Raw genomic sequence first — 27,921 nt, forward strand, 5'->3', positions numbered from 1 at the left:
GGCATCTGGCTATTTGATACTTCCATCCTATGTGTTGGGAAAGAGGGATGGGATGGGGTAAGACTTTTTTCCAATGCTGGGGGAGGCGGGGAGCTTCTAAACGGTGACCTGTCTGCTTTGGGAAGGGCAAGCAGCGAGAAAGCCAGAAAAAGCAGAAAAAGGAAGTAGACAGAGGATGCGAGGTCAAGGAATAAAAGACAGGAATACAGGGGTGTGAGGGCATAGGAGGGAGAAGCCCAGCAGTCCTGGCTATAGGGACCTTCTGCTGAAAGGCCAGAAAGGCTAGAGACCAGAGATAAAGAGGAGAGCTGAGGACAGCAAGGGTCCCAGAGTCGCTGCCTTGGAAAACAGCCCAGAAGGGTGGAGCTGGCTCAGGGACAAGGCCAGCTCCAGCCTCGGGCCTCCTCTCCATCTCCAGGGGCCTTGGCTCTTTCAGAATAAAAGTCCTAGGGGGGCAAGTGTCAGAGAGAAGAGGGCTCAATGTGAGGGTGGGAACAACTCCCTCAATGTGAGGGTTGAGGGAGTTGGAAAGTCCCTGGCCCTCATCAGATGAAGACTCTTGCCCCATCTTCCTGCAATGGCTGGGCCCCCCATGCACACAAGACATCACTAGGGCTCTGGCCAAGAACTAGGCGTGCGATACTGATCCTACCACACACTCTGGAATGAATTTGGAATAGAAAAAAAAAAAAAGGAACTCGGGGTTGAATGGAATATCCTGTTCCCTGCCCAACCTCTCTGCAGATGTCCCCAGTAGAATGGAAAGCCCCTTTTTCGCAAAGCCAACCAGCAGAAGCTCTGAGGGCTGCTGGAATCCACCTTGTCCCATTCCAAGGCACAGGAGGATGCTCCGTGCGTACTCACCCATCGCCCACATTCCAGATCAACAGTGTCCTCGCTCTTGAGTTTACAGTGAACGTCCAAGCCTCTTCCCACAGGACAGTCCTCCATGCCCTTCAGTGACCATGCTGGTCAGTGGAGTCTCGGCAGAGGCCTTGACTCAGGAGCTTGTAGGCCCCCATGGTGGGTTTTTCTAAATATTTTTATACATTTTTATTTTACCCCCAAAGTTTGACACTTCTTACCACGGTGGTTTTAAGACCCAAGCTAAAGTGGGTTCAATCCCTCAAAACTCGCAGTGATGTGGGCGTCCAGATCATGGCCACTGCAGGTCCCCGTCCTCCACTCGACCACACTCCTCCAGGGGCCAGACCCCACCAAGAGGCCTGGAGACCCCCTAACGGAACACAAGCATCAGGGGTGGACTACGCAGCTTCAGAGGCATCTCCAAGAGGGTGGGAGCTCGACTGGCAGAGGGGAGGGGACCACTGTGGGAGGCTGGAGCTGCTGTTTCCCTTGCGGGCAGCAGGGGGCGCTATATACCGCAGCAGAAGCCAGGGATCCTCCAAATTCAGTCCTCCCTCCTCCACCACCTTCTTGGATATTCCATTCCCACCACACACACACACACACACACACACACACTCCCAACCCATGTCCTCGTCCTCACAAGACCCTTACCCCTCATTCAAATCAGGTTCCATCCATCCTCAGAAGGAAGAGATAGTCTCCAGTGGGAACAAGAGGTGAGTGGAGAAAGGGCACGGGAGGGGACAAGGGCCACAGACAGGTGGGTCGCACACCAGACCCTCCCAGGGACACACGAAGTTGTGGAGTTGACTTGGTTGGCTAGAGTCTTAAACCCCAGGGATGTGATCAGGAATCCAAAATGTTTATTTCCATATGAGATGGAATAACTGTGCTCTCTAAGTCAGCCCAATGCAGGCCCCTGCCCCACTCCCACTCCACCGGGACCAGATTCCAGCTGGAACTCCAGATGGTCCCTGAGAGTCTGTAAAGACCAAAGGTTAATTCAGAGCCCTCTCCCCAAAATAAACTGAGCGAAAGTAGATGGGGAGGGTGGGTACAGGTGTGTGTCCTGTGAAGCAGAGGACTATGTGCTGCCCAAGGACTTGGGCTCCATCCCATGGGGGTCCCAAGAGGAGGCAGAGCAACAAGGTCTAGCCATGTACCGCTCCCAACTGCCCACCTCTCCCCTCGGCCACCACCTCCCACATGACCCTGACTCCTATGTGCCCAGGCCTGTGTGTTGAAAACGAGCTCAGGTAGAAGCAGGAAGTGCCTCAACTCTAAAGCACAAAGGCCATCCCAGCCAGGGGTCCGATCCTGTAACATGGTTGGACCACTTATTGGCAGCAGGGAACCCCTAGAGGCCACCACAGATCCCAAGATCCCAAGAGACAGCAGAGGCATGGCTATTTTGGTCCCTTTCCCCCACCCTAATGTCACTCCCTAAGATGCAGGAATCACATCTGGTCTAGGCTTAAGTACCCCAAGTAAGAGGCCTGGTATCCCTAGCGTGCAAAGGATGGAGATGAGGGTGGGGGCTGCCTCTTCCCTCGCCCCTACCCCCTCCAGCTGCTCCCTGCTCTTCCATAGGATGCAATTCCTCCCCTAGAGCCTGCTGCTCCCACCTGGCGTGGGACTAGGACCACTTTTTCTTTTTCTTTTTCTTTCTTTTCTTTTCTTTTTTTTTTTTTTTTTTTTTTTTGAGACAGAATCGTTTTCTGTCACCCAGGCTGGAGTGCAATGGTGCAATCTCGACTCACTGCGGCCTCCGCCTCCCAGGTTCAAGGGATTCTCATGCCTCAGCCTCCTGAGTAGCTGGGACTACAGGCACGTGCCACCACACCCACGTAATTTTTCTGTATTTTTAGTAGACACTGGGTTTCACCATGCTGGCCAGGCTGATCTTGAACTCCTGACCTCAAGCAATCTGCCCGCCTCAGCCTCCCAAAGTGCTGGGATTACAGGTGTAAGCCACCGCATCAGCCATGAGGCCACTTTCATAACCCCCAATCAGCTGTCTGGGAAATCTCCCCCAGCTCCCTCTCCCTGGTGTAACGCCCTCAGTCATCAGAGTATCCATGCTGTCAGGGTCCCTGGGGGCTCACCCTGCACATCCTGGGGCTGTGTCCATGATTATGAGCAGATGGGAATCAGGGAGACCTTGTAGGTACAGCAGGAGGTGAAGGGCAAGAGGTGAGGAGACCTAGTGGGCAAATCCAGGCGCCCTGTGAAGGACTCTGCTATAACTGACCCAAGTTTGCACGGAGGACAGAAAGAAAGAAACAACAGTGGTAGCCAAGGCCTCTGAGGCCAGGGTGCAAGCAGTACCCAGAGAACCCTGCCTGCCCAAGGGCCAGAATCGGCAATCTCCAGGCCCACACCCTCTCCCCAGGCCTCAGCCAACAGGATGGCATTGCTTTGTGGGAACCTGTGCTCCATGCTGAATTCGCACTCCCACTAGAGGCCACTTAGGTACCAGGGGGACAAAATGTAGCTGACCTTCCACACTCACCTTTCCAGCAAAAACAAGAAGGACCTCCATCTTTCTCAAGGGCTTCCTGAGCCACCATCTAGCTGGGGGTGAGCCTCCTGCCTCCCTCTACCCCACCCTTTCCCAAGCTGCCTTCCCTCTGCCCTCATTTTACTCTGGCCACCAGGGATTGGAGGCAGCTCTCAGAGCCTCTGTTCTGTTCCCCATGGGCAGTGAGTGCCCAAGCAGAGGGTCACCAGCATAGCCAGGCCATTGGGTTCATGGACAAATCACTTGCCTCAGAGGCTCTAGAGGAACCTAAAATGCCACCCAAAATTGGGAGGCAGTGCTGCATAGTGACCAGGCATGAAATGCCACCTATCAGTAACTGCGGGAGTATACACAAATCGCCAGCCTTCAGCAAATGAGCCACATCGACCAGCCCACAAGGCAACACCAAGCGCATTTCCCTCCTGCTGGGAATTCTGTGAAGATTGCATGCACACTCAGCAGAGGACCTGGAGTGGAGTGCGCCCTGACAGATGCTGGCTATCATTACTTGCACTATTCCCTGCCTCTTCACCTGATGATTGAAATTCTGTTAACTAGAAGCAAAGCCTTGTATTCTTCAGTTAAGGACAAGGCAGTAAGTGCCACTACCCTTGAGGTTACACAGTGACGTATTTACACCAAAGTGTAAGTGACGCATACCAGAGAATGGGGGCTAGTGTAGCCATCATCTTGCTGTCCAGGCAGGTAAACCATCTGGGAGTGACAAGGATGAAGGGGAGTTGCCTCCCCAAGGGATCCATATCCAGGGTCTCTCATTGCACCCCACTCCCCATCCCCAGAGAAGGATGCATGGGCTCCCCAGGACAGCACTGCCCTCCAGAGCCCCTGCTGCAACAGCCATTCTAGCCTTCCCATCCATGGAGAGAAGGCTTCAATACAGGAGAAAAGGGATGATGCAGGGTCAGCTGTCCAGCCCAGTGCTACTGCAGTGATGGCTGCACAGTCATCAACTCCAACCACTCCAACCCCCCAGCCCTTGGGACTCCCCCATCCCCCACAGTATGTACTGAAGCTATCTCATTCAAGGTGCTAGGCACCAGCAGCAGAGGCCACATCCCAGGCCTGGACTCCCCCAGTCACCAGCTACAGGTACTGCCACTCTCCCTTGACCCTCCCAGCTGCTCCCCTCATCCCTATGACAGCTGAATACAGGAACCAGAGCCTTCACCCTACCCTGGAGATTCCTCATGCTTCCCTCTTCTTGAGAGGGCTCCACCCTCCTGGCCCTGGTCTCCTGCAGGATATCTCGCTATCTTTCTTCTTCTTCCTCTTCCTCCTCCTCCTCCTCCTCTTCCTCTTCTTTTAAACTTTTTTAAAAAACACTTCATGAATTTGCGTGTCATCCTTGCACAGGGGCCATGCTAATCTTTTCTGTATCCTTCCAATCTGAGTATATGTGCTGCTGAAGCGAGCACATCCCATTATCTTTCTACACTAGCAGAGCTCCAGTTTCCCCTACGTTCACGCCTCAGTTTGTACCCACACCCCCACCCTACAGATGAATCGTCGATGGAGGGTCTACCTCAGCGTGAATGGAACAGTTTTTCTTCCACGCAAGTGTGCATACCCCACACGATTCTGCTTGCATGCACTTCTTCAATGTACAGTGTGTGTGCTTATTGTCGTGTGGCCTCTCCGTCTTCTGTTCTATAGAATTGCTGACAGCCAGCATCTTCCTTTCCCTCTTTGTGCACAGAACAACAGCTGTGACATCTTCCTTGACCCAGGCAGGTGGCACAACGCAAAGCTAAAGACACCGCTCGAGGAGTCGTGTAACCTCAGGCAAATTCTTTCACTTCTGTGTGCCTGTGCCCCCTCCCAGACCCGGTCCTGATCCACCTTCTGTCTTGTCTTTTACACCTGCTCCTCCCCTTGGATTCCTCTCCCTTCCTGGCTGTTTTCAGAAGAGGCTCGCTCATATCCTTGACCCAGCTGTAAGGAAACTATTGTCACCCTTAATGCAACTAAAGCTTATCCTGCTGGGTCCTCACTGGAGCAAGAACCCACAGGGGAAGGGGCAGCCAGGTGGCAAAACCCCACTCCAGCCTGTCTCCCACCACTCCTTCTTTTCTGAGAAGCGCAGGTGGGACAAGATGGGCCTCTTGGATGAGGGTTTTTTAAAGTCTTGGAGGAAACAAAAGGGAAATAGAACAGAGAGTAATACACACCTCGATTATCTGAGACACAAATGCAGCCTCAGCCATAAACGTATTGAAGGAAGGTAAACGTATTGAAGGAAGGGATAGTCCAGTGTGTAACAGAAGCGCCCTGCTATTGGCAAGCAAAGCACAGACGGAGTGAATTTAAAGAGTCCTTTACTAAAGGACTTTGTTTCAGGACGAAAGACCACACAGAGCCCACAGGGTGTGGGAGGTCTGGAACTGGAATCTCCAGGCTCTGAACTTGTTCTGTTGGGCAATCTGCTGGTGGAGACCTTGTCTTCAAGTGTCGGGATGCACACTGCGGTCTGCCTCCCCTAGGTTGCAAAGGGCATTCTATCTGGGACTTGTCTTCCCTGCCCATCTGCTCTTCTTTTCAACAGCTTATTGGTTCTTTTGAAAGCTATGCTGTCTTCCCAAAGCCCTACCTGCTATTGTGTTGGCCTCCTGTAAGCCATGCTTTGATCTGTCCAGTCCTGCTCTTGGGTGGGATGAACGAGAGGACTCTACAGATCTCAAGGTGGAGGAGGAGAGGGTCAGAGCCCCCAAAGGCACTCTGGATTTAGGTCAATGCGCCTGAAATACAAGCATACCCAGCAAAAATAATATCCTGCTAGCTGATCGTCTACATGTATTGTACTAAAATAATACATATACTTCTATGAGAACCGGCATCCGAGACAGCCACCAACAATACCTGCTTCCCAGTATTCCTGTCCTTGTGATGTCTCCTTCCACGTCGTACCAGGATTGTCTCTGTGACCAATGGACTAAGGCAGAAATGATGCTATGTCACTTCCAAGGCTGGCTTATAAAAGACACTGTCGCCTCTGCCTTGCTCTTTCCATCTTGGGTCACTCTGGGAAAAGCCAGCTGCTATGCCGCGAGGACACTCAAGTGTCCTTATGAGGAGGGCCACGTGGCAGGGAACTGAGGCCTCCTGCCCACAGCCATGTGAGTGACCATCTGGAAGCAGACCTCCAGCCCCAGTCCTTCCTCCGGAGGACTGCAGCCTGCACCTGGACCAAAGCCTTGTGAGAAACCCTGATCCTAAACTACCCAACTCAGCTGCTTCTGGATTCCTAACCCACAGAAACTGTGTGAAATAGTACATACTCGCTGTTTTAAACAATATGTGGGGGTGATTTTTTACAAGCAGACAGATAACTGAAACATAATCTTAACCTTGATTTTCATTGCAATGACCCCATCCTGACCATAGCCTCAATATTCACTAAGTGGGCAGAAGAATGGGGTTGCGGGGGTGGGGACAATAGATGACTTCGGGCAGTAAAAACGTGTCGAGCCACAAAAAGCTATGACTCCACCCTCAGTGCTCACAGCCCTCCCATCCTAGCTCTAAGCCCAGACCACTCAGCATCCACAGCTCAGTGTCTGTCCTTCCATGAGTCTAGAGAGTGAAGTTCAGAGGCAGGCAGCTGCCCCCTTCTCTTCCTCTTTGAGGCCCACCTACCTGAGTCCTGTCTGAGGACTGCCTCTCCCCTAGGTAATTGTTAAAAGGAATATCCAGCATCTTCAGATGGACCCTGCTCCTTTCACAGTTGTGTGACCTTACTCTGTGGCTTCAAAAGGACAAAGACATCAGAATACAACTCAATGTGCCTTGCGCCATTAGATGGCATGAGTGACCAGACATAGGGAGGATATATCAGACAGCACCGGATCTTAGCTGGTAGGAAGTTGATTGACAAGTTCTGTGGAGGACAGAGCAGCAGGGCGCTGAAGTCCACAGCAATAAGGGGAAGATGGTGTTCTAGACACACCAGCAGGGAAGAGCCAAACCTGGATGGTCAGTTTGACCTCCCAGGGTAAGGAGTCTCTGGGTCTCCCCTACCCCTCCCAGGACCACCACCGTGAAACTAGAGCCAGAGGGTTCTTTGCTGAAAAGAGGGTGAGTGAGATGGAGAGATGCAGATGAAAGGAGGCTTTGTGCAGATGCCATCAGGTTTTGCCAAATCTAAAGCCTGGAAAAAGGAGGATACCAGCTGATAGGATTTGGCTCTATGTCCCCACCCAAATCTCATGTGTAATTGTAATCCTCAAGTGTTGGAGAAAGGGCCTGGTGGGAGGTGATTGGATCATGGGGGCAGTTTCTAATGGTTTAGTGCCATCCCCCAGTGCTGTCTCCCGATGGAATTCTCATGAGATCTGGTTGTTTAAAAGTGTGTAGCACTTCCGCCTTCTCTCTCTTTCTCCTGCTGCCATGTGAAGAAGGTCCTTGCTTCCCCTTCGCCTTCCGCCATGATTGTAAGCTTCCTGAGGCTTCCCAGTCATGCTTTCTGTTAAGCCTGCAGAACTGTGAGTCAATTAAACTTCTTTTCTTCATGAATTACCCCGTCTCAGGTAGTTCTGTATAGCAGTGTGAGAATGGACGAATACACCAGCGAAGGTGGTATAAGGGCCTTCTGTTCCACTGTGCTCTTCCTAAGAGTCAGAGCCTTTGGGCAGTCCCCAGCCTGCCAGCTAGAGACTTCTGCTGCCACCCAGGAGAAGCAAAATGCCCACCAGGCCCAGATCTGCTACCACTTCCAGAAGCCCTGTTACCAAATGATAGACCCCAGGTGAGGACCAGCCAGGCCCTCTCCAGGGCAGGATCCTTCTCCTTCCACTCACAGAGCTGCTCTCTACAACCAGGTACCAACAGTGAGCAAGCAGTCACATGCAATGATCAGGCTTCTCACTAGAGAATAGTAAATGGGGAAGGGCCGTGTTCAGATCCTCAAACTCTACTCAATCCCAGCTCCCAGACGCACCTGTCTACCACCTGCCTATCTTCCTCCCTGCACACCTTGAAAACTCCAAAACCTGGTGCATACTCCCCACTCTGCCCCATCGCAAGAACTCACCCACAGACACAGGTGGACACTTAGATGTGCTCAGTCCTAGGGCTGCCACAACCTGCAGGACAAAATTCCTCCCTCAAGGAGCCCACAGCCCTGTGGGAAAGACAGACACACAGGCAGGAGGTTGTCATGCATCAAGAGTCCATGAGCACAGGGAAAGTCATTTTCTCTGAGTCAAAGAAAGCTTCACAGGGGAGAGGACATGGGGAGAGAGGTGAGTAAAAATGGCCGGCATCCCAGGCATGATTACTACATGCCAGGCACTGACCCTTTTCAAGAACCCAAGCACATGTCATTGTCACCATTCTACAGGTAAGAACACTAAGGAACAGAGAATTTTAAGTAATTTGCCAAAGGTTATACATCAAATTAAAGACAGAGATGGGATTTGGACCCAAACAGATTGGAGCCTGACCACCCAACCCTCAGTTTCTCAACCTCGCTGCTATTGACATTCAGGGTCAGATAACATTTTTTTGTGGGAGGCACTGCCTTGTGCATTGTAGGATGCTTAGTAGCATCTCTGGCCTCTACCCACTGAATGCCAGTAATGGGGGAAAAAAAATCTCTAGATATCGTCAAATATCCCCTAGGGAGCAAAACTGCTCCTGGTTAGAACCACTGATCTAACCATTTTGCTATTACATTCTGCCTAATGATATTTATTGTTTGCCAAATGACAGGCACTGCCCTAAGCAATTCTGGTTGTTAACTCGTTTAACCCTCACAACAACCCTGGGTGTGGGTACCGTTGTCCTCATCCTTGTTCTTCAGATGAGGATGTTTAGAGGCACAGAGAAATTATGTAAGCTGGCCTTGGTCACCAAACTTTTAAATGGTAGAGCCTGAGTTTAAACGTGGTGAGTGTGGCACACAAGCCCACCCCTTTAACCAGCATGTTATGCTGATGACTAAAGAACATGGCGTTGGTGGGGGAGTCACACATGCAAATGCAACCATGTTTGCGAAGCCATAGCATCATGACTATGCCTGGAACACACATGCAAGGCGGGAGCAGTGGAGAGCGGGGCCAGAAAGTCACACAGAGCCCAATTATGAAGGAAGAACCTACCGAGACAAAACAAGTGGCTGGGGCTTCAACTCATGGATCAGGAAGTGCAGTCATTGAAAAGTTTTAACCTGGGAAGGGGCGTGGTTGATTGAGATTTTAGATACTGGCAGAGTAGGGAGGATGGGCTTAAGGGCTAAACTTGGTTGCTGACACTCCACTGGGGTTGAACTAGCCACTGCCCAGGTGTCCATAAGGCATTGAAGTCAAGGCCCTGACTTGTAAGCCTGAGATAACTTGGGGGTGGAGGAGTGTGACCCATCAGGGTCACCCCTCTGCCCTGGGCTGTCCACATCTCCACTGGCCATGCCAGACAGAAACACGGGGTCCCAGCCTGGCTGACTCAGCCGCCTCATCACCCCTGCTGCTCTTCACCTCGCTCCTGTATCTCCCTTCTCACCTGGCGCTGGGCACAAAAGCCCCCACGTGTCCCAGCCCACGGCAAGGTATCTAGAGATAAGACAGGGAAGCTGTGGACAGGAATGACTCGTGCTGTCTCAGCCTCCTCTGCCTGGGCTCTCCTGTGGCTGTTTGGATTCCAAGAGAGGGCAAGCTCCTCTTTAAATGCTGAGGGCTGATGAAGGCTGCAGAGAAACTCCCTGGCCAGGAAGCCTCAAGGCACTTTCTGTTGTCCTGCCCTTCCCCTTCTAGGACAGTAGGGGGCAGCACCAACACGATTTTAAAAAAGGAAACCAAACCGTCACTGGAGCACCCCAACCTTGTTCACCCAGCTACCGTTGGAAAGACCCATGCCTGGCCTAAGTTTATATCTAAGGACAAAAACTTCTTCATTAATCATGTGGATCAGAGATGTCGATCAAAGGATCCATCCCGTCATTCTCTAGTCCGGTCTGGCTCAGATAGGACCATCTGGTCACAATTATAATTTCAGATACATTTATTTTGTAACTATTAAAGTTATTAAATAATATTACAGAAGTTTTACTAAACACAACAACATGGTTTAAATCATCCACAACCCCATACTCTAATAGGAAGCACTTATTTTAGATTTTTCTCACAGGTGCTTTCTGCATTTGTAAACATGGTATCCTTACAATTTGGTAGCTACCTTTACTGAGCATGCCAGGAATCCAGCTCCCTTACCTACATCTGGGGGCCTTAACAGAGAGCAGAAGCAGCCTGTGCTCTTTAGGGACTCACACTTGGGTAAGGAAAAGGGAACCGAAGTAAATGATTGAAGTGTTAGAAAAAAGGTGACCGACTGTCCTGGTGTGTGCCAGGGAACTTAACTGGTTTTAATGTTGAAAACCTCATGTCCTAGGAACCCTCAGTCCTAGACAGACCAGGATGATTTCTAATAAGTTACCCTATTAGAAACAAGTCCCCCCAAATGCAGACATCCATTTTCATTTCTACATCGGCCTTTTAGCTATACTTCTTTGCCTTTTTTCTACTAGTGGTCCCCCTAGGGCAACTGTTCTCAAACTTTATACCCTTAAAAAATTATTGAGAACCCCAGAGAGCTTTGGCTTATGTAGGGCATATCTATTCATAGTCACTGTACTAGAAATCAAAATTGAGAAAATTTTAAAACACAAAGATATACAAGCACGCATCCCGCTCGTCACCACGGATTGCACATCACGTGGCCTCTGTAAATCCACCGTATACCATGACAGAATGAGGGAAAAAAGCAAATAACATCGGAGTATTTTTATGAAAGTCATTTTGTTACCTCACAGACCCCGTGAAAGGAACTTAGGAACTGTGGGTCTTCCCAGACCACAGGTGGAGACCCGCTGCCCTGGGAATTAGTCTGCATCCTGAACGCTTCAGTTTTCTCAGTTCCTATTGTACCACTTCGTGTGAAATGAAGGAAACTTGTAATCATGAGTCCACCCCCTTGTCCTCTATACCAGCAGTCCCCACCCTTTTCGGCACAAGGGACTGGTTTCATGGAAGACAATTTTTCCACAAACCAGGGATGGAGGCCAGAGGGAGATGGTTTCAGGGTGATTCAAGCACATTACATTTATCACATGTTTTCTTGCTATTATTATTGTTATTGTAATAGATAATGAAATATTAATAATTATACAACTCACTGTAATGTAGAATCAGTGGGAGCCCTGAGCTTGCTTTCTTGCAACTAGACAGTCCCATCTAAGGGTGATGGGAGACAGTGACAGGTCATTAGGCATTAGATTCTCATAAGGAGCACGTAACCTAGATCCCTCACATGCATAATTCACAATAGGGTTCACGCTTCTATGAGAATCTAATGCCGCCAATGCTCTGACAGAAGACGGAGCTCAGGTGGTAATGTGAGTGCTGGTAATGTGAGTGATGGGAATGTGAGTGATGGGAATGTGAGTGATGGGAATGTGAGTGATGGGAAGCAGCTGTAAATACAAATGAAGCTTCCTTGCTCACCTGCCACTCACCTCCAATACCGGTTCGTGGCCCAGGGGTTGGGGACTCCTGCTTTATACTATAGCCTTCATATATGTTACAGCTACCTATGTTATAAACCTCACAATACAATGTTACCATTTTCGCCTGGAACAGTTTTACGTATTTTAAAGACATTAAAAAGAAAAGTGTATTTTGTATTTACCTTCAAATTTACCGTTCTTTTTATTCCAGCATGCAGCTCTGCTCTTCCATCTGGTTTCATTTTCCTTCCCTCTAAAGAACTCTTTTCTTGAGACAGGGTCTCATTCTGTCACCCAAGCTGGAATGCAGTGGCACCATCATGGCTCACTGCAGCCTCCATTTTCCAAGCTTAAGCAATCCTCCCACCTTGGCCTCCCAAAATGCTGGGATTATAGGCATGAGCTATCGTGCCTGTCCTAAAGAACTTTCTTTAGCGCTTCTCATAGTGGAGGTCTGCTGGTGACAAGAATCTCTGTTTTCTTTTATCTGAAAATAGCTTTATTTCATCTTCATTCTGGAATGATACTTCCACTAGAAAAACAATTCTGAGTTGACATTTTTTTCTTCAAAATTTTAGAGTTATTCCACTGTCTTCAGGTCTATATTGCTTTTGATGAGAAAACAGTGATATTGAAAATATTGTTGTGTATAGTCTTCAGGATGAGATTGAAAAAAAGAAAAGATTTTCTCTTTGTCTTCGGTTTTTAGCAGTTTGACCATGATGTCCCAAGGCATGCCCTTTTTTTTATTGACTACTCTGCCAGTTAGAGATGAGGTCCCATGTAGGGGAGGTGGTGCTGAAAACCCAGGAGGGCACAGCTCAACCCTAGCCCACAGCGGCCTGCAGTGACCAGCTATGCACAGAGCCATCAGCTTCTTCTCCAGTCCCACATCACCGGCCATTCGTCCCCTTCTCCTTGACCCTAACTCACACTGCAGCCACACACACCACCTAGGTGAGACCAAGGTGGGCCCTCATATTCAGAGTGCTGGATTACCCCAAACAGGGACCACATCCAGGCCCTGGACTGCCCAGTCACCTGGGGCTGCCGGTGCATCACTGCCTCTCCACCCTCTTGGCTCCCTGTCCTCTTTCCCACCCAGCCTCACTCCAGCACTTTAACCCCTATCCATTTAGGGTGACCACCAGTCCTGGCTTGCCCAGAATTTCTCTCATTTTAAAACTGAAAGCCTCATGTCCTGGGAAACCCATCAGTCCCATGCAAATCAGAACAGTCAGTCACCCTACCTGTCCTGGAGTTTCCTTCCAAGGCCTTACTCCTCCCTCCTCCAGCTCATCTCCAAGAAAGTCTTCTCAGATGGGCTAGCTGGGTTTTCCAGTTCCTGCCCCTCTTAGCAAACAAGGAAATAATGCTGTGAAGGGAGACGAGAGGTAGACTCCCCAGTCCTGATCTGAGTCTTGGCTGGTTTCTTCCTAATACATGGGTCTTGGGATTGGTACCATCGTTCACTCTTTGGCTGCATCTCTGGCTCCCAAGGTGCTCCAGGTGATCCTAAGAGTTCTATGAGAGAGCAGGTTTCAGTGATCTCACGGGAGGAAAGAAGTCGTAGTCAGAGGGGCCCACTCCTCAAAAGATGGGCATGGAAGATCGTCCCCAGGTGTGTTTGGGTTGGGATGTGGCAGACAGGTAGGCTTGATCTCAAGGCTGTACCTGAGAAATTATGTCTGTCCTGGCCATCACTCTCTTATCATCGCCTTGTAGCCATGGACTGTGGCTCTCCTAAATCTCTCTAGCCTAGAAAAACCAAAGATGCAGAGCATATCCTGTTTAGGTCTGTAACTTGCTGCCATATTACTATATGCAAAATGGAGGAAGCAATAGATTCTTCTCTGAGAGGTGTGTGTGTGTGTGTCTGCACGTGCATGTGTGTGTGTGTACAACGTAAGGCCTTCCACACACCTGCCTTCTCTGAGGACAGGACCACCCACCTCCACAAGGGCCTTCTGGCCTCCTACCAAGTTGTGGGTGAGTGTCCTTCCTCGGGGAGCGGTGAGAGCAGCCATGGGCTCTAGCGTCTGCCTAAAGAAGCTTGAGTGATGGCTTGAGTGATGACTGGGACTAGGGACTGAGGGACACCTGGGCTCGACCCCAGCCCTGACCATGCTGGACAAGCAGCCTCCAGAGGTTGTGGGTAGGATTCAAAAGGCCACCTAAGCGCATGTCCCCCACCCCTGCTTGGTGAGGAGGGAAAGGAAGAGAAAGCTCAAGTTCAAAGGATCACAAACTTCAATTCCACAAGAGGGAGGCTCCCCAGGTCTGTCGGTGAATGGAGAGGTCCGGGAGGAAGAGACATGGCTGAGTGAAGGCAGCAGCCATAACTCACAAGGAGTCATCCTACACACATGGCAAAAATCAATGTTAAATAGTACAAAAGGGTCGAGTCAGTGTCCTGTCACCCTGACCTCTGAGGGCCAGCGAGGTTTTTGGACGTTTTTCCCCTAAGCTGCGGCGGGCCCGCTGTTCCTGAGTCCGACGGCAGGTGGCGCTCCGCCCGGAGAACTGGAGAAGGGGAACTGTGGAGTTGCTCAACCCTTCCAGGAACTTCCTCCTCCCCGACTGGCCTTCACCTTTTGTTCCCTAGCCTGGGCCAGTTCTCTCGCAGGTCCCAGATGTCCAGTTCCAGATGCCTGGACCCAGAGTGTGGGGGAAATATCTCTGGAGAAGCCCTCACTCCACAGGCTGTCCAGGCGCAATGTGAGTGTGGCCCCGGCAGAGGAGGAGGGAAGAGGACGGGAGGGAAAGGGAAGGGAGAGTGTGTGGCCGCAAACCCTCCGCCCCACCCCCACCCCCCCCAACACACACACATATACACACACACCACCACCAGCAGCAGCAGCAGCACAGCAGATATTCCATGGGAAAACTGAAATTTGCCTGTGGCCTGTAGCACCTTCCCTGGGGGTGGTCGGTGGGTATTTGCGGCAGACCCTCACTCGCCCCACCATTGCTCCCTCGGATCCCAGGGTGGGGTGGGATCTGCTGAAGCAGAAAGCACCCCCCTCCTTTGGATGAGACTCTCCTGGGAGATGAGCAAAGGTGATGTCTTCGGAGGAGGGAAAACCCGCAATCCAAGAGCTCAGGCTGCACGGGAGGCTGTAGGGATGGGGTGAGGAAGGGGAGGAAGGGGAGGAAGGGAGGAGACGAGAAGTGCCCAGGCCTCAAGGGTGAGGCCACCGCTTCTGACCCGCCCTTGCCAGGCCTCTCAGTCCTAGCGCGGCTCCCCCGCTCCTCCCACACCCACAGGCTTCCGGCCACAGCTGCGCGGCCCCACCTTGCCCTCCCCCCTACTCACAGGTGGTGGCTGCTCCTCTGGGGAGTCCTCCAGGCTTGCCCCACCCGGGGCTCCGTCCTCTTGGCCCAAGAGCTACCCCAGCAGCTGACATCCCCCGGGTACCCAGAGCCATATCGCAAAGGCCAAGAGAGCAGCACGGACATCAAGGCTCCAGAGGGCTTTGCTGTGAGGCTCGTCTTCCAGGACTTCGACCTGGAGCCGTCCCAGGACTGTGCAGGGGACTCTGTCACAGTGAGCTGGGGATGGGGGGGGTCCCGCCAGAACTGTGGCTAGGGAGACTCCCGGGGTTGTGGGAAGTGGCGGTGCCCTGAATCACCCATCTGGAGGAGGGATGAATTTTCCATGTAGGGACAGTCGGGCTTGGCTTACCGGGCAGCAGTGATGGACCCCAGGACACAACCTCCCAGCAGCGCCTCCAGGGCTGCCATCTGGGCCCCAGCGAGCAAAGAGGGCAGCAAGCAGGCCCTGCATTTGGAAGACTTATGAAGGGACGCACAAATCTTGCAAATCTATGGAGCCAGGGGCAGGCACGCACACATTGGTTGTTAAAAATATATCATCATGTATTTGTTGAGTGCCTGCTCTATCAGGTGAGGAAGCTGGGCACAAATAATAACAAAAGATTAAGTCACCGTTCGCACTTACCTTAGAAGAGCTGTCACAAAACTTCTAACGCCAAAGCCTTATTCAGAATAAGGACATTTTAGAAACAGTACTTGATGGAGTGATGCAGGCCTGTAGTCCCAGCAGTATACTCAGGAGACTGAGGCTGGAGGATCAGAGGGCTGGAGCCCAGGAGTTCAAGGCCAGCCTAAGCAATATAGCAAGACCCCATCTCAAAAATAAATAAATAATAAATAAAAATAAAAAGAGCACATTATCTTTTGATTTAAATTTTATTGATATCAAAATGACACACATATAAACTTTTGAACTTTATTTTTTAATTTTAAAATTTTTAATTATTGTAGATACATAATAGTTGTAACACTTTTTTTTTTTTTAATTAAAGTTTTCTAAGGCTGGGCACAGTAGCTCATGTCTGTAGTCCCAGCACTTTGGGAGGCTGACGCGAAAGGATCACTTGAGCCCAGGAATTTGAGACCAGCCTGGGCAACGTAGCAAGACCCCATCTCTACAAAAACATTTAAAAATTAGCCAAGTGTGGTGGCACGCACCTGTGGTCCCAGCTACAAAGGATGCTGAAGTGAGAGGGTCACTTGTGCCTGGGAGGTAGAGGCTACAGTGAGCTCTGATCATGACACTGTACTCCAGCCTTGGTGACAGAGTGAGACCCTGTCTCAAAAAAAAAAAAAAGTTTTTTAAAAAAGCTTAATGCATAACAACAGTCTCCAAGCTGTTCGTCCCCACCCCGAGAGCTGCTCCTCGGGAGCAATCATCTTCCATTTCATGTAGCTGTTTCATCTGGTCTTTAACTTCATATGTATAAATAACATGCTTATTTATCTTTCATTTTTACGTATTTTCTATTAACGTTCAACTACAGTATAGAAGATAAGGACTAGCTTTATCTGTCTTCAGTCTTCACCACCCACATTTCCCCTCCCCATTCTGCCAGTTTACATGTATTATCATTTTTAGTTAACTCTTTATTCATTATTTACATTATTATGACTGTAAAATATTTGCATCTGAGCACATGGCATAAAATAATTTAGGAGTCAATAGTTACTTGGAGGTTTTTTGTCTTGTTTTGTTTTGTTTTTTGGTGGGGGGTGTTTGTCTTTGTTTTGGTTTTTAGTTTGCTTAGTTGTCTCTGTAACTAATCTCACCAGACTCTTAGCCAGGAGTGTAAATCTTCGGAAATACTCAAGCACAAATTTCAGTCTATTGGTCCTCCTTTTAATTGGTGACATCCCTCCTGAAGATCTCTCGATGGTTTATTTTCACAGCCTGAGTTCTTTGCTCTTTAAGCTGTCACACATTCTGGGAGTTCCCTTCTCCCTCTTCCTGGGGATTTCCTTTACCTGTCCTGTGCTGAACCTGAATCCCATACCTTTCTCATTTTTGGTTTACTCTCCCATTTTGGAGCAGCACCTTCACCAGTGACTTCCTTAGAAAGAGTATTTTAGAATGAATTTTAGAGGATCTTATATGTATCTAAATGTCTCAGTTCTATGCTCACAGCGGATGGATAGTTGATCTGGGTATAGCATTCTAGATTGGACACCTTTTTCTTCTAGAATGTTGATGATATTGTCTTCTAGGTCTAGACTTTGTTAAGAAGTTTGATGCCCTTATCATTCCTAATCCTTTGTTTTCTCTCTCTAGAACTTTTGGAATATTTTCCTTATTACCAGTATTCTGGACTTTCATTATGGTGTCCCTTGATACACGTGGTTTTTCACCCATTGTACAGGTTTCTTTTAATCTAGAGCCTCTTTTAATCTAGTCCTTCAATTCTAGGAATGTTCTTATGCTATTTTTTAAATAATTTCTAGACATCTCATTTCTTTATTTTCTCTTTCTCCTATAATTCAGCTGTCATATGTTCTAGATTGATTCTCTAGCTTTGTTATCTGTTTTGTTCTATTTACCATCTCTTTAGTTCCACTTTCTGCAAAATTTCCTCATCTTTAAATCCCAACCTTTTAGTTAATGGTTTCTTTCCACTGACATATTATTTCATTTCTAAGGATTCATTCTAATTTTCTAAATGTGCCTTTTTATAGAGTATTGTTCTTGTTTCACTGATGCAATATCAACTCCTTTCCCTCCTTTGGGATTATTTTTAAATGTTTCTTCTGTTATCTATAGTAGGTCTGTTTCCTCCAAGTTCCTTTTTACCGTTTGTTTGTTTTGGTCTCTGCTTTTTGTGTTAGAGACTTTCCTACAATGTCTGTTAATACTTGGCTCTCCATTCATATTTAAGGCCAGGTGTGGTGGCTCACATCTGTAATCCCAGCACTTTGGCAGGCCGAGGCAGGCAGACCACCTGAGGCCAGGAGTTTGAGACCAGCCTAGCCAACATGGTGAAACCCCGTCTCTACTAAAAACACAAAAATTAGCCAGGCATGGTGGTGTACACCTGTAATCCCAGCTACTTGTACACCTGTAATCCCAAGAATCGCTTGAACCCGGGAGGCAGAGGTTGTAGTAAGCCGAGATCAGGCCACTGCACTACAGCCTGGGGGCAGAGTGAGTCTCTGTCTCAAGGAAAAAAAAAAGAGCGGAACACTAAAATACTAATTGGAAGTTCTGTGTAGATAGCTAAAAATGTGTCACATGATAGGTTTGAAAATAGGGTTATCAACAGGGTGACCTAGATGTGCCATTGGGGGCCTCCCAACTGTCAGGATGTAAAAGCATTTTATTTGGGGACAGCCAGTTTCCCCTGAGAGAACGCCTGCAGTCTGCAGCTCAGGGAGCCCAGCATTCTGGTCAACAAGCTGAGAGAAGGGCCTGGTGGAGGGAGCTGCAGCTCACTGTTTGGCAGGTAGACTTTCACTTAATCCTTCTGTTTTGGGTACAGTGAGTCCTCACTTAATATCATCCACAGGTTCTTGGCAATAGGATTCCTCCCAGAGTAAGTCACACACACACACCCCTCAAATGCAGAATTCAGCACACTATAATCTAGTTTATTTTTTACTTGTCAGTGTCCTCAGCCACTGCTCCTCAGGAGCAGAACTGTGCCTTTGTCATATCTGTGTCCCCAGCACCTAGCACAGTGTACTACACATAGTACACAGTCAGTGCATGTGTTAAAGGAATAAGTGAAAGAGTGAATAAAATGCAAGCTTATGTGTGTGCAGGACACACAACAGAATGAATTTTGAAGGAGCAGGTATTGAGTAACCATCCTCACCGCTGCTCTTAGTGTGGACTCCGGAACATGCCATAGAACATGCTGGAAGAGGCCACACAGACCATTACATAGGAGAGGAAACTGAGATCTTGGGTGCTTCAGAAACCCCATTTTGCACATGAAGTTAGGAGCAAAGTCTAGAATTTAAGAATTTAAGGGTGTTAGGACTCAGTCCTGTGTCCACTCTACTTTCCCAGTTAGAATCCTAAGCAATTGTATTTAGCTAACAATTCAGGGAAAAGGGCAAAAGGAAAACTGGAGGGTTTTACAACCAAGTAGAGCAGTTGAGCGCCATTTCCTATATCAAATTGCTTCTTCCCCAAAAGGCAGGCCTCTTAAATGCCAGGAGTTACATTTGTTGATATTCTAAGCAAAAGACCAGTACTGGGATTTGTCTGAGCAAGGTATTTGGGGCGATTGGGAAATTTTCTTCATTGCAACTTTTACCCAGTTACTCTGATCATAATGACATGGTCTGGATGAAGTCTTGAATGAATTTGGGACTTGTGGAGAATGAGGGAATGGAGAGCTAGCAAAAACCCGGGATATATGGATCAGTATGAAAACCAGAAATAAAATGAGCCAAGCAGTGAGCTGTGTACCTGGAACAGAGATGAAGCAGGAAGCATGGCCCAGGAACTCCCTCCAAGCCGCCCTTTCCTTGAGTTGAGGAACCCACAGGAAGGGATTTGAGCAGAGGTAGACAGTCAAAGGGCATTGAAACAGAGACAACCTGCCAGGTGAAGCAGCACCATCGAGTGCACCTGGACTGTGGACACCTGTGTCCTTAGGCTTTCATACATTGCGAGAGCTTCGTTTACAAAGTGCATGGGGTAAGAGGAGGGGCACCCCAAAAGAAGGAAAGCAGGAAAAGGCAGAGACCCCAGAGGCTCAGTCTCTGCAGAGGGTCTTACTGCTTCACAGATGTTGGCCAGAGAAAGTTACTCAGAGAAGTGGAAGGTGATGGGATGGGGCTTGGGGATGGAGGAGAAGCTGGATAGGAGGGGCTTATGCCCATGTTTATGTGAGTCAAAGCTGTGGTGCTATAGGTACCACGTTGAGCACCAGGAACTCAGTGGTGAAAAAGACAGAACTAGTCCTTGACTTCTTAGAATTTATAATCCAGCGACTCTTATGGGAATCCTGGGGTTCCCAAGGAACTTCTTAAAAGAAGGAAAATATAATGGGTTGTATGAAATAATTATGGTAGGTTAGAGAAGCATTATAGTGTGCGGTCATGTCTGGAAGAAACTCAGGAGCCAATAATGGAGCCAGAAGCTAGTTGAGGAAGCCTCTGTGAGGTGCCTTCTGAGCCCCAGAGGGGCGCGGCCCGTCTAGGTGGGGCTGGAGTCACACAGAGGATGTGCGCCCTGTGATGCCAGTAGCACAGGTTCACCCCACACCTATCTGCAGGCTCACTCCTCCTCCTGCTTTCAGATCTCAGCCAGCGGGTCGGATCCAAGCCAGTTCTGTGGTCAGCAAGACTCCCCTCTGGGCAGGCCCCCTGGTCAGAGGGCGTTTGTATCCTCAGGGAGGAGTTTGCAGCTGACCTTCCGCACACAGCCTTCCCCGGAGAACAAGACTGTCCATCTCCACAAGGGCTTCCTGGCCCTCTACCAAACCGTGGGTGAGTGTCCCTCCTGGGGCTGCAGGGAGGGAGCCTCTGTCCCCAGCCATGACCCTGGTATCTTCAAGCCTTAAGTGGAAGCTTGAGTGACAGCTGAGGTGACTCAGGGACACCTGGGCTGGACCCCAGCCCTGCCCCTGCTGCAAGCAACCCTATGAAGAGACAGCCATTGCTCGGCCCCAGTGCTTGTTTCCACACAGATTTATAGGCCCGGTGTTTGCAGACCATCTCATTTTTAAAGAGATGCCAAAAATCCAGATTTTTAAGTAAAATTATACATTTTCAAATGATGACTCAGATTGGTTTTGAAAGATAAATACTGGCTGGAGGCAGTGGTTCATGCCTGTAATCCCAGCACTTTGGAAGGCCAAGGCTGGAAGACTGCTTGAGGCCAGTAGTTGGAGACCAGCCTGGGCAACATAGTGAGACCCCGTTTCCACAAAAAAATTAAAAATTAGCCAGGCGTGGTGGTGCACACCTGTAATACCAGCTACTCGGGGACCGACGGGGAGGGTTGCTTGGGCCAGGGAGTTTGAGGCTGCAGTCAGCCATAACCATGCCACTGCACTCCAGCCTGGGAGACATAGTGAGACAAGAAGAAAGAGAGAGAGAAATAAAGGAAGGGAGGGAGGAAGGGAGAGAGGGAGGAAGAGAGGGAGGGAGGGAGGAAGGAAGGGAAGGAGGGGGGGAGGGAAGGAAGGGAGGGAGGGAAGGAGGCAGGGAAGGAGGGAGGGAGGGAGGAAGGGAGGGAAGGAAGGGTGCACATGATAAAATATCATTTTTTTAAGTATGCTAAAAAGTAAGTCTTCCTCCATCTCTGGCTCTTAACTCCTAGCTGCCCTCCCCAGAAACAACTGTGTTCTCCATTTCCTAGGTATTCTTCCTAGGAAGAGGATAAATTGTGTGTGTCTGTGTTGTAAGTGTTCTAAACTTGGTGTTTTTCCACTGAATAATATATCTTAAAGACCATCCCATTCCATATGGTCAGCATTAACTCATTTATTTTTTATTATTTATTTATTTATTTATTTGAGACAGAGTCTCGCTCTGTCACCCAGGCTGGAGTGCAGTGGCACAATCTCTGCTCATTGCAACCTCCGCCTCCTGGGTTCAAGTGTTTCTCCTGCCTCAGCCTCCTGACTAGCTGGGATTATAGGTGTGCCACTATACCCAACTAATTTTTGCATTTTTAGTAATGGTTTCACCATGTTGGCCAGGTCTCAAACTCCTGACCTCAGGTGATCTGCCTGCCTCAGGCTCCCAAAGTGCTGGGATTACAGGCGTGAGCCACCGCACCGGCGAACTCATTATTTTTATTGACCACATAAAATCCCCTTGATTGATGTGTCATAATGTATTTGATCAGCCCTCCTGATAGATACTTTGCTGCCACACACGGTGCTACTGTGCATATCTTTGCATTTATGTCTTTGAGCGATATGTGAGAATATCTTTAGACTAAATTTTTAGAAATGGAGTAATAGGCTAAAAAATATTTGCATTTTAAATGTTGATATTGCTAAAATTTTCTCCAAAAATGTTTTGCTAATTTACATACCTACCAAACATATATGGAAGTGCCTATTCCCCCCACCCTGCTTGTCACACTTACTTTCAAACTCTTTGAGTGTTGACAGTCTGATCAGTGAAAACTAACTCAAATGTTTTTAAAAAACTAAAAATAAAAATAAAAACTAAATCACTGTGCAAGTCAAACCAAGTATAGCCATGGGCCAGCCTCAGCCCCTGGGTTGCCAGTTGGCAAGTCTGTGCTAGGTGCTGTTTTCCTATAGCCGTGAACTATAGTCAGCCCATCAGCGAGGCCAGCAGGGGCTCTGAGGCCATCAGCGCACCTGGAGACAGCCCCGCCAAGGTCCAGAACCACTGCCAGGAGCCTTATTATCAGGCCGCGGCGGCAGGTGAGTCCCCACCTGCTCGGGGTGGCTTCCATCCGCCTCACTCCCACCCAAACGCCTGACAGCCTCCGAGCACCTGGTTTGTTCGCCAGCAGCTTCAACTCTGAGCCTATTTCTTTGCCTCTCCTCATGTTGCGCCTCAGGGACACTCACCCGCACAAACCCAGGGACCTGGAAGGACAGACAGGATGGGGAGGAGGTTCTTCAGTGTATGCCTGGTGAGTAGCCACCTGCCAGCACCGTTCCCCCAACAAGTCTCAGCTGCAACTGGGACCTACGGGACACAGGGGTTAAAGGAAAGCCTTAGAATAGAAAGAAAGATAAGAAGCAGAAGGTGAGGAAGAACAGGGCAATCAAGAAGGCCCAGAAAAGAAGAGGCTTGTTCCTCATTCTTCAGGGGTCAAGATATATCTGAGGAAAAGCATGAAGGAAGTTAATGAGATGGACTAGAAAAGGAGGAGGAGAAACCAACAAGCTGAAGTAAGACAAAACCCTTTTTGTGCCATGTGTTTTAAGGATCTACTGACAGGCTCTCTATTCCTAAAACATCTCCCTACCTAGATGCCACACAGTGCCAGAAAGTCAACCATTTTTTAAAAAATTTATTAAGATAAAATTCACAGCTGGGCGCGGTGGCTCATGCCTGTAATCCCAGCCTTTGGGAGGCCGAGGCGGGTGAATCACTGGAGATCAGGAGTTCCAGACCATCCTGGCCAACATGGCAAGAACCCGTTTCTGCTAAAAAAATACAAAAAATTAGCATGATGGTGTGTGCCTATAATTCCAGCTACTTAGGAGGCTGAGGCATGAGAATTGCTTGAACCCAGAAGGTGGAGGTTGCAGTGAGCTGAGATCGTGCCGCTGCATTTCAGCCTGGGCAACAGAGCAAGACTCTGTCTCAAAAAAAAAAAAAAAAAATTACAGAACTTCTCAAAATCTGTAGTTGCCAAGAAAAAATTAAAAGTTAATTTTTAAAATTCACATTACACAAAATTTACCATTTTAACCACTTTTTTTTTTTTTTTTTTGAGATGGAGTTTCCCTCTTGTTGCCCAGGCTGGAGTGCAGTGGGACAATCTTGGCTCACTGCAACCTCCACCTCCTGGGTTCAAGCGATTCTCCTGCCTCAGCCTCCTGAGTAGCTGGGATTACAGGCATCTGCCACTATGTCCAGCTCTTTTTTTTTTTTTTTTGTATTTTTAGTAGAGATGGGGTTTCACCATGTTGGCCAGGATGGTCTCCAACTCCTGACCTCAGGTGATCAACCCGCCTCAGCCTCCCAAAGTGCTGGGATTACAGGGGTGAGCCACCGCACCCAGCCTTAACCACTTTAAACAGTACAATCCAGTAATGTTTAGTGTGTTCACAATGTAGTGAAACCACTACCACTAATTCCAGAACATTTCCATCACCCTCCTCAAAAAAGCCCAGTACCTCCAATGCTCCCCTGCCCCACCCCTGGCAACCACTAATCTATCTTCTGTCTCTATGGATTTGCCTCTATGGATTTTGTATCAGTGGAATCATATAATATGTGGCTGTTTCTGTCTGGCTTCTTTCACTTAGCGTAATGTTTTCAAAGTTCATTCCTGTTATAGCATCCATCAGTATTTCATTTTTATGGCTAAATAATACTCCTTTCTATGGATACACCATTTTGTTTATTCATTCAACTGATGGACATTCGGGTTGTCTCTATTTCTTGCCTTTTATGAATGATGCTGCTATGAGCGTTTGTGTACAAGTTTTTGTATCAACATATATTTCCAAATCTCTTGGGTATATACCTAGGAGTAGACTTGCTGGATTGTATAATAATTCTGTTTAAATTTTTGAGGAACCACCAAACTGTCTTCAACAGCAGCAGCACTATTTTACATCTCACCAGCTATACATGAGGGTTCAAGTCCACCATTTTTGAGATCCACACTTTTGAATGAAAGCATTGCCTTCTTAACCCAATCTGATCCACGGAGCACTCTAGGGGTAGCCTGAAGGCTCGTAGTGCTTTGGGAATGGGTTGGAGGGCAGGTGGTAGTGGGAGATGTTACAAATGAGGAAGTGACAGAAAACTGAGGCAGGAGGCACTGAAACAGACTCTGCCTGTAGCATGGGGGCCCAGGATGATCCAAAGGAATGGCTTTAATGCCTCTGAGGAGGCAGGAAGGAGAGCCCTGCAGAACCAGCCCCAAGCATATGCTCATCTGTGCTCTCTGCCCTCAGTCCACTGTCCTGAGTCCCATGCAGGGTGGGTGCCCCGTACACTTGGCGTTGATTACCTGCCCTTGTCTGCCAACACGGTCTACACGGTGGGTCTGCATCAGTATAAGACTCCTGATCCCGGCCGGGCACGGTGGCTCATACCTGTAATCCCTACACTTTGGGAGGCCGAGGCAGGTGGATCACCTGAGTTCAGGAGTTCCAGACCAGTCTGGCCCACATGATGAAATCCTGTCTCTAATAAAAATACACAAAAATTAACTGGGTGTGGTGGTCAGTGCCAGTAATCCCAGCTACTCGGGAGACTGAGGCAGGAGAATTGCTTGAGCCCAGGAGGCGGAGGTTGCAGTGAGCCGGAGATCGCGCAACTGCACTCCTGCCTGGGCAACAAGAGCGAAACTCGGTCTCAAAAAAAAAAAGAGTCCTGATCCCAGAGCCTCCTCACGCATCCCCTACCACAGCACTTCAGAGAAGCAGGTCTTCAATCAATGTGCCTAGATGCAGCTGCTGACTATCACCCCTACCCCTCCTCTCTCCCAGTCTGCGGACGGCCAGTCACCCCCATTGCCCAGAATCAGACAACCCTCCGTTCTTCCAGAGCTAAGCTGGGCAACTTCCCCTGGCAAGCCTTCACCAGTATCCATGGCCGTGGGGGCGGGGCCCTGCTGAGTGACAGATGGATCCTCACTGCTGCCCACACCATCTACCCCAAGGACAGTGTTTCTCTCAGGAAGAACCAGAGTGTGAATGTGTTCCTGGGCCACACAGCCATAGATGAGATGCTGAAACTGGGGAACCACCCTGTCCACCGTGTCATTGTGCACCCCGACTACCGTCAGAATGAGTCCCACAACTTCAGCGGGGACATCGCCCTCCTGGAGCTGCAGCACAGCATCCCGCTGGGCCCCAACGTCCTCCCAGTCTGTCTGCCCGATAATGAGACCCTCTACCGCAGCGGCTTGCTGGGCTACGTCAGTGGGTTTGGCGTGGAGATGGGCTGGCTAACTACTGAGTTGAAATATTCAAGGCTGCCTGTAGCTCCCAGGGAGGCCTGTGAGGCCTGGCTCCAAAAGAGACAGAGGCCCGAGGTGTTTTCTGACGATATGTTCTGTGTTGGGGACGAGACACAGCGGCACAGTGTCTGCCAGGGGGACAGTGGCAGCGTCTATGTGGTATGGGACGATCGTGCCCATCACTGGGTGGCCACGGGCATTGTGTCCTGGGGCATAGGGTGTGGCGAAGGGTATGACTTCTACACCAAAGTGCTCAGCTACGTGGACTGGATCAAGGGAGTGATGAACGGCAAGAACTGACCCTGGGGTGCTTGAACAGTGACTGACTGACACAGTGGAGGCCCCAGCCAAGAGAGGGCTGGGAGCGAGACTGAACCCTGGGGCAGTGGTGGGGGGTGGGGGTGGGGGAGTTGGGGAAATCCTATTCACATCACTGTTGCACCAAGCCACTGCAGGAGAAACCCCCACCCAGCAAGCCTGCACCATCCCAGACAGGAAGCAGGTCCCGAAGACCGCTTCTTCTCGCCCTCCACCTCCCTGTGCGCATGCACTATGCCCAGAGAAGCCTGTACATCTCAGCAACTTTCACCTTGAATTCCTTCGAATCCCCAACCCCTACTTCATGTGTTGACACAGCTTTTATACTCACCTGTGGAAGAGCCACCTTCTCACCCGCTATGAGAGTATGGAGGAAGGGGTTTTCATTGCATTTCATTTCTGAAACGTTCCTAAGACCCCTTAGTTGACCTTCAAATTCAAGCTATTCTGCAGCTCCAAGATGCAATTATGGAAATAGCTCCTTTTTTATTTTATGTCCTCTATATGCCAGGTGCTTCACCTGTTATTTCACTTAATCCTCATAGCATATTTGCAAAGGATGTATTATCCATGTATGACAAATGAGGAAACTGAGGCTCAGGGGATAAAGGACTTGCCCAAGTCCCTCAGCTGGTGTGTGACTGCAGAGACTGTGCTCTTCCCAGTGTGCCACCATACTTCTCAACTCTCCTGTGACCTGCTGTGTCACCCAGTCCGCACATCCTGACCATTTTCCCTCCCTGGGAATTCCTGCTTCTGGGAAAATCGCATCCTGATGGCTCCATCTCCTGCAGAAGCCCACGTGAGCCCAGCACTGGACTGAAGTTCCCGCGGACACCCCACCTGTGCCGCCATCATCAAGGAAACTGCTCCACCTGAGAGGACCAACGCTTTAATTTTTAGTAAAGACTGGAGGTGATGGGCCGGGCGCGGTGGCTCACGTCTGTAATCCCAGCACTTTCGGAGGCCGAGGTGGGCAGATCACAAGATGAGGAGCTCCAGACCGCCCTGGCCAACACGGTGAAACCCCGTCTCTACTAAAAATGCAAAAATTAACTGGACGTGGTGGTGGGCACCTGTAGTCCCACCTACTCGGGAGGCTGAGGCAGGAGAATGGCGTGAACTCAGAAGGTGGAGGTTGAGGTGAGCTGAGATCGTGCGACTGCACTCCAGCCTGGCGACAGAGCAAGACTCTGTCTAAAACAAATAAAAGTAAAAATAAATAAATAAATAATTGGAGGTGATTTATAGTGAAAGACACAAAATACAACTGTCCAATGGAAATAGAAAATAAACACAATAAAAGAGAGACGAAGGCCGGGCGCGGTGGCTCAAGCCTGTAATCCCAGCACTTTGGGAGGCCGAGACGGGTGGATCACGATGTCAGGAGATCAAGACCATCCTGGCTAACACGGTGAAACCTCGTCTCTACTAAAAATACAAAAACTAGTCAGGCGAGGTGGCAGGCGCCTGTAGTCCCAGCTACTCGGGAGGCTGAGGCAGGAGAATGGCGTAAACCCGGGAGGCGGAGCTTGCAGTGAGCTGAGATCCTGCCACTGCACTCCAGCCCGTGCAACAGAGCAAGACTCTGCCTCAAAAAAAAAAAAAAAGAGAGAGAGACGAGAGATAATTTGTTAGCATCAAGAGTCACATTGCTACTATGGTCAAAGGTTAAATGTATCTCTAAAAAAATGGCAAGATTCAAAGTTGTACATAAGTGTGGTTACTTCTGTTTTTAACACCCACACACAGTACAAGAGATTATTTAAAATATTCCCA

At 49.2% G+C, this 27,921-nt stretch overlaps 2 protein-coding genes and 1 pseudogene across 4 annotated transcripts in view; 1 reads left to right on the plus strand and 2 right to left on the minus strand.

The window, feature by feature from the left end:
• The window catches only part of CLSTN3 (calsyntenin 3), a 50,593-nt gene extending 35,468 nt beyond the window's left edge, over positions 1–15,125 (minus strand). The window contains exons 1-2 of the mRNA XM_033222965.1: positions 14,752–15,125; positions 13,154–13,427 (exon numbers count right to left, since the gene is read on the minus strand). The gene's annotated coding sequence lies outside the window, so the exon portion shown is untranslated. The remainder of the gene's footprint in view (positions 1–13,153; positions 13,428–14,751) is intronic.
• On the minus strand, positions 4,727–4,827 carry LOC117091138 (annotated as a pseudogene).
• On the plus strand, positions 14,450–26,691 carry C1RL (complement C1r subcomponent like). 3 transcript variants are annotated; one of them, XM_033222967.1, is made up of 6 exons: positions 14,452–14,621; positions 15,171–15,450; positions 20,486–20,675; positions 22,469–22,594; positions 22,735–22,809; positions 25,352–26,691. In XM_033222967.1, exons 1-6 carry the CDS (start codon positions 14,551–14,553, stop codon positions 26,122–26,124), a joined length of 1,515 nt encoding a protein of 504 aa, XP_033078858.1. In that variant the 5' UTR covers positions 14,452–14,550; the 3' UTR covers positions 26,125–26,691. The 3 variants fall into 3 exon arrangements, with proteins under 3 accessions (XP_033078860.1, XP_033078858.1, XP_033078859.1); XM_033222968.1 differs by having other exon boundaries at positions 14,455–14,621; positions 15,222–15,450; XM_033222969.1 differs by lacking the exons at positions 22,469–22,594; positions 22,735–22,809 and having other exon boundaries at positions 14,450–14,621.
• Positions 26,692–27,921: the final 1,230 nt, after the last annotated feature.

The sequence above is a fragment of the Trachypithecus francoisi genome, unplaced genomic scaffold, assembly GCF_009764315.1.
Source record: "Trachypithecus francoisi isolate TF-2019V2 unplaced genomic scaffold, Tfra_2.0 Lachesis_group11, whole genome shotgun sequence".
Taxonomy (NCBI): Eukaryota; Metazoa; Chordata; class Mammalia; order Primates; family Cercopithecidae; genus Trachypithecus; species Trachypithecus francoisi.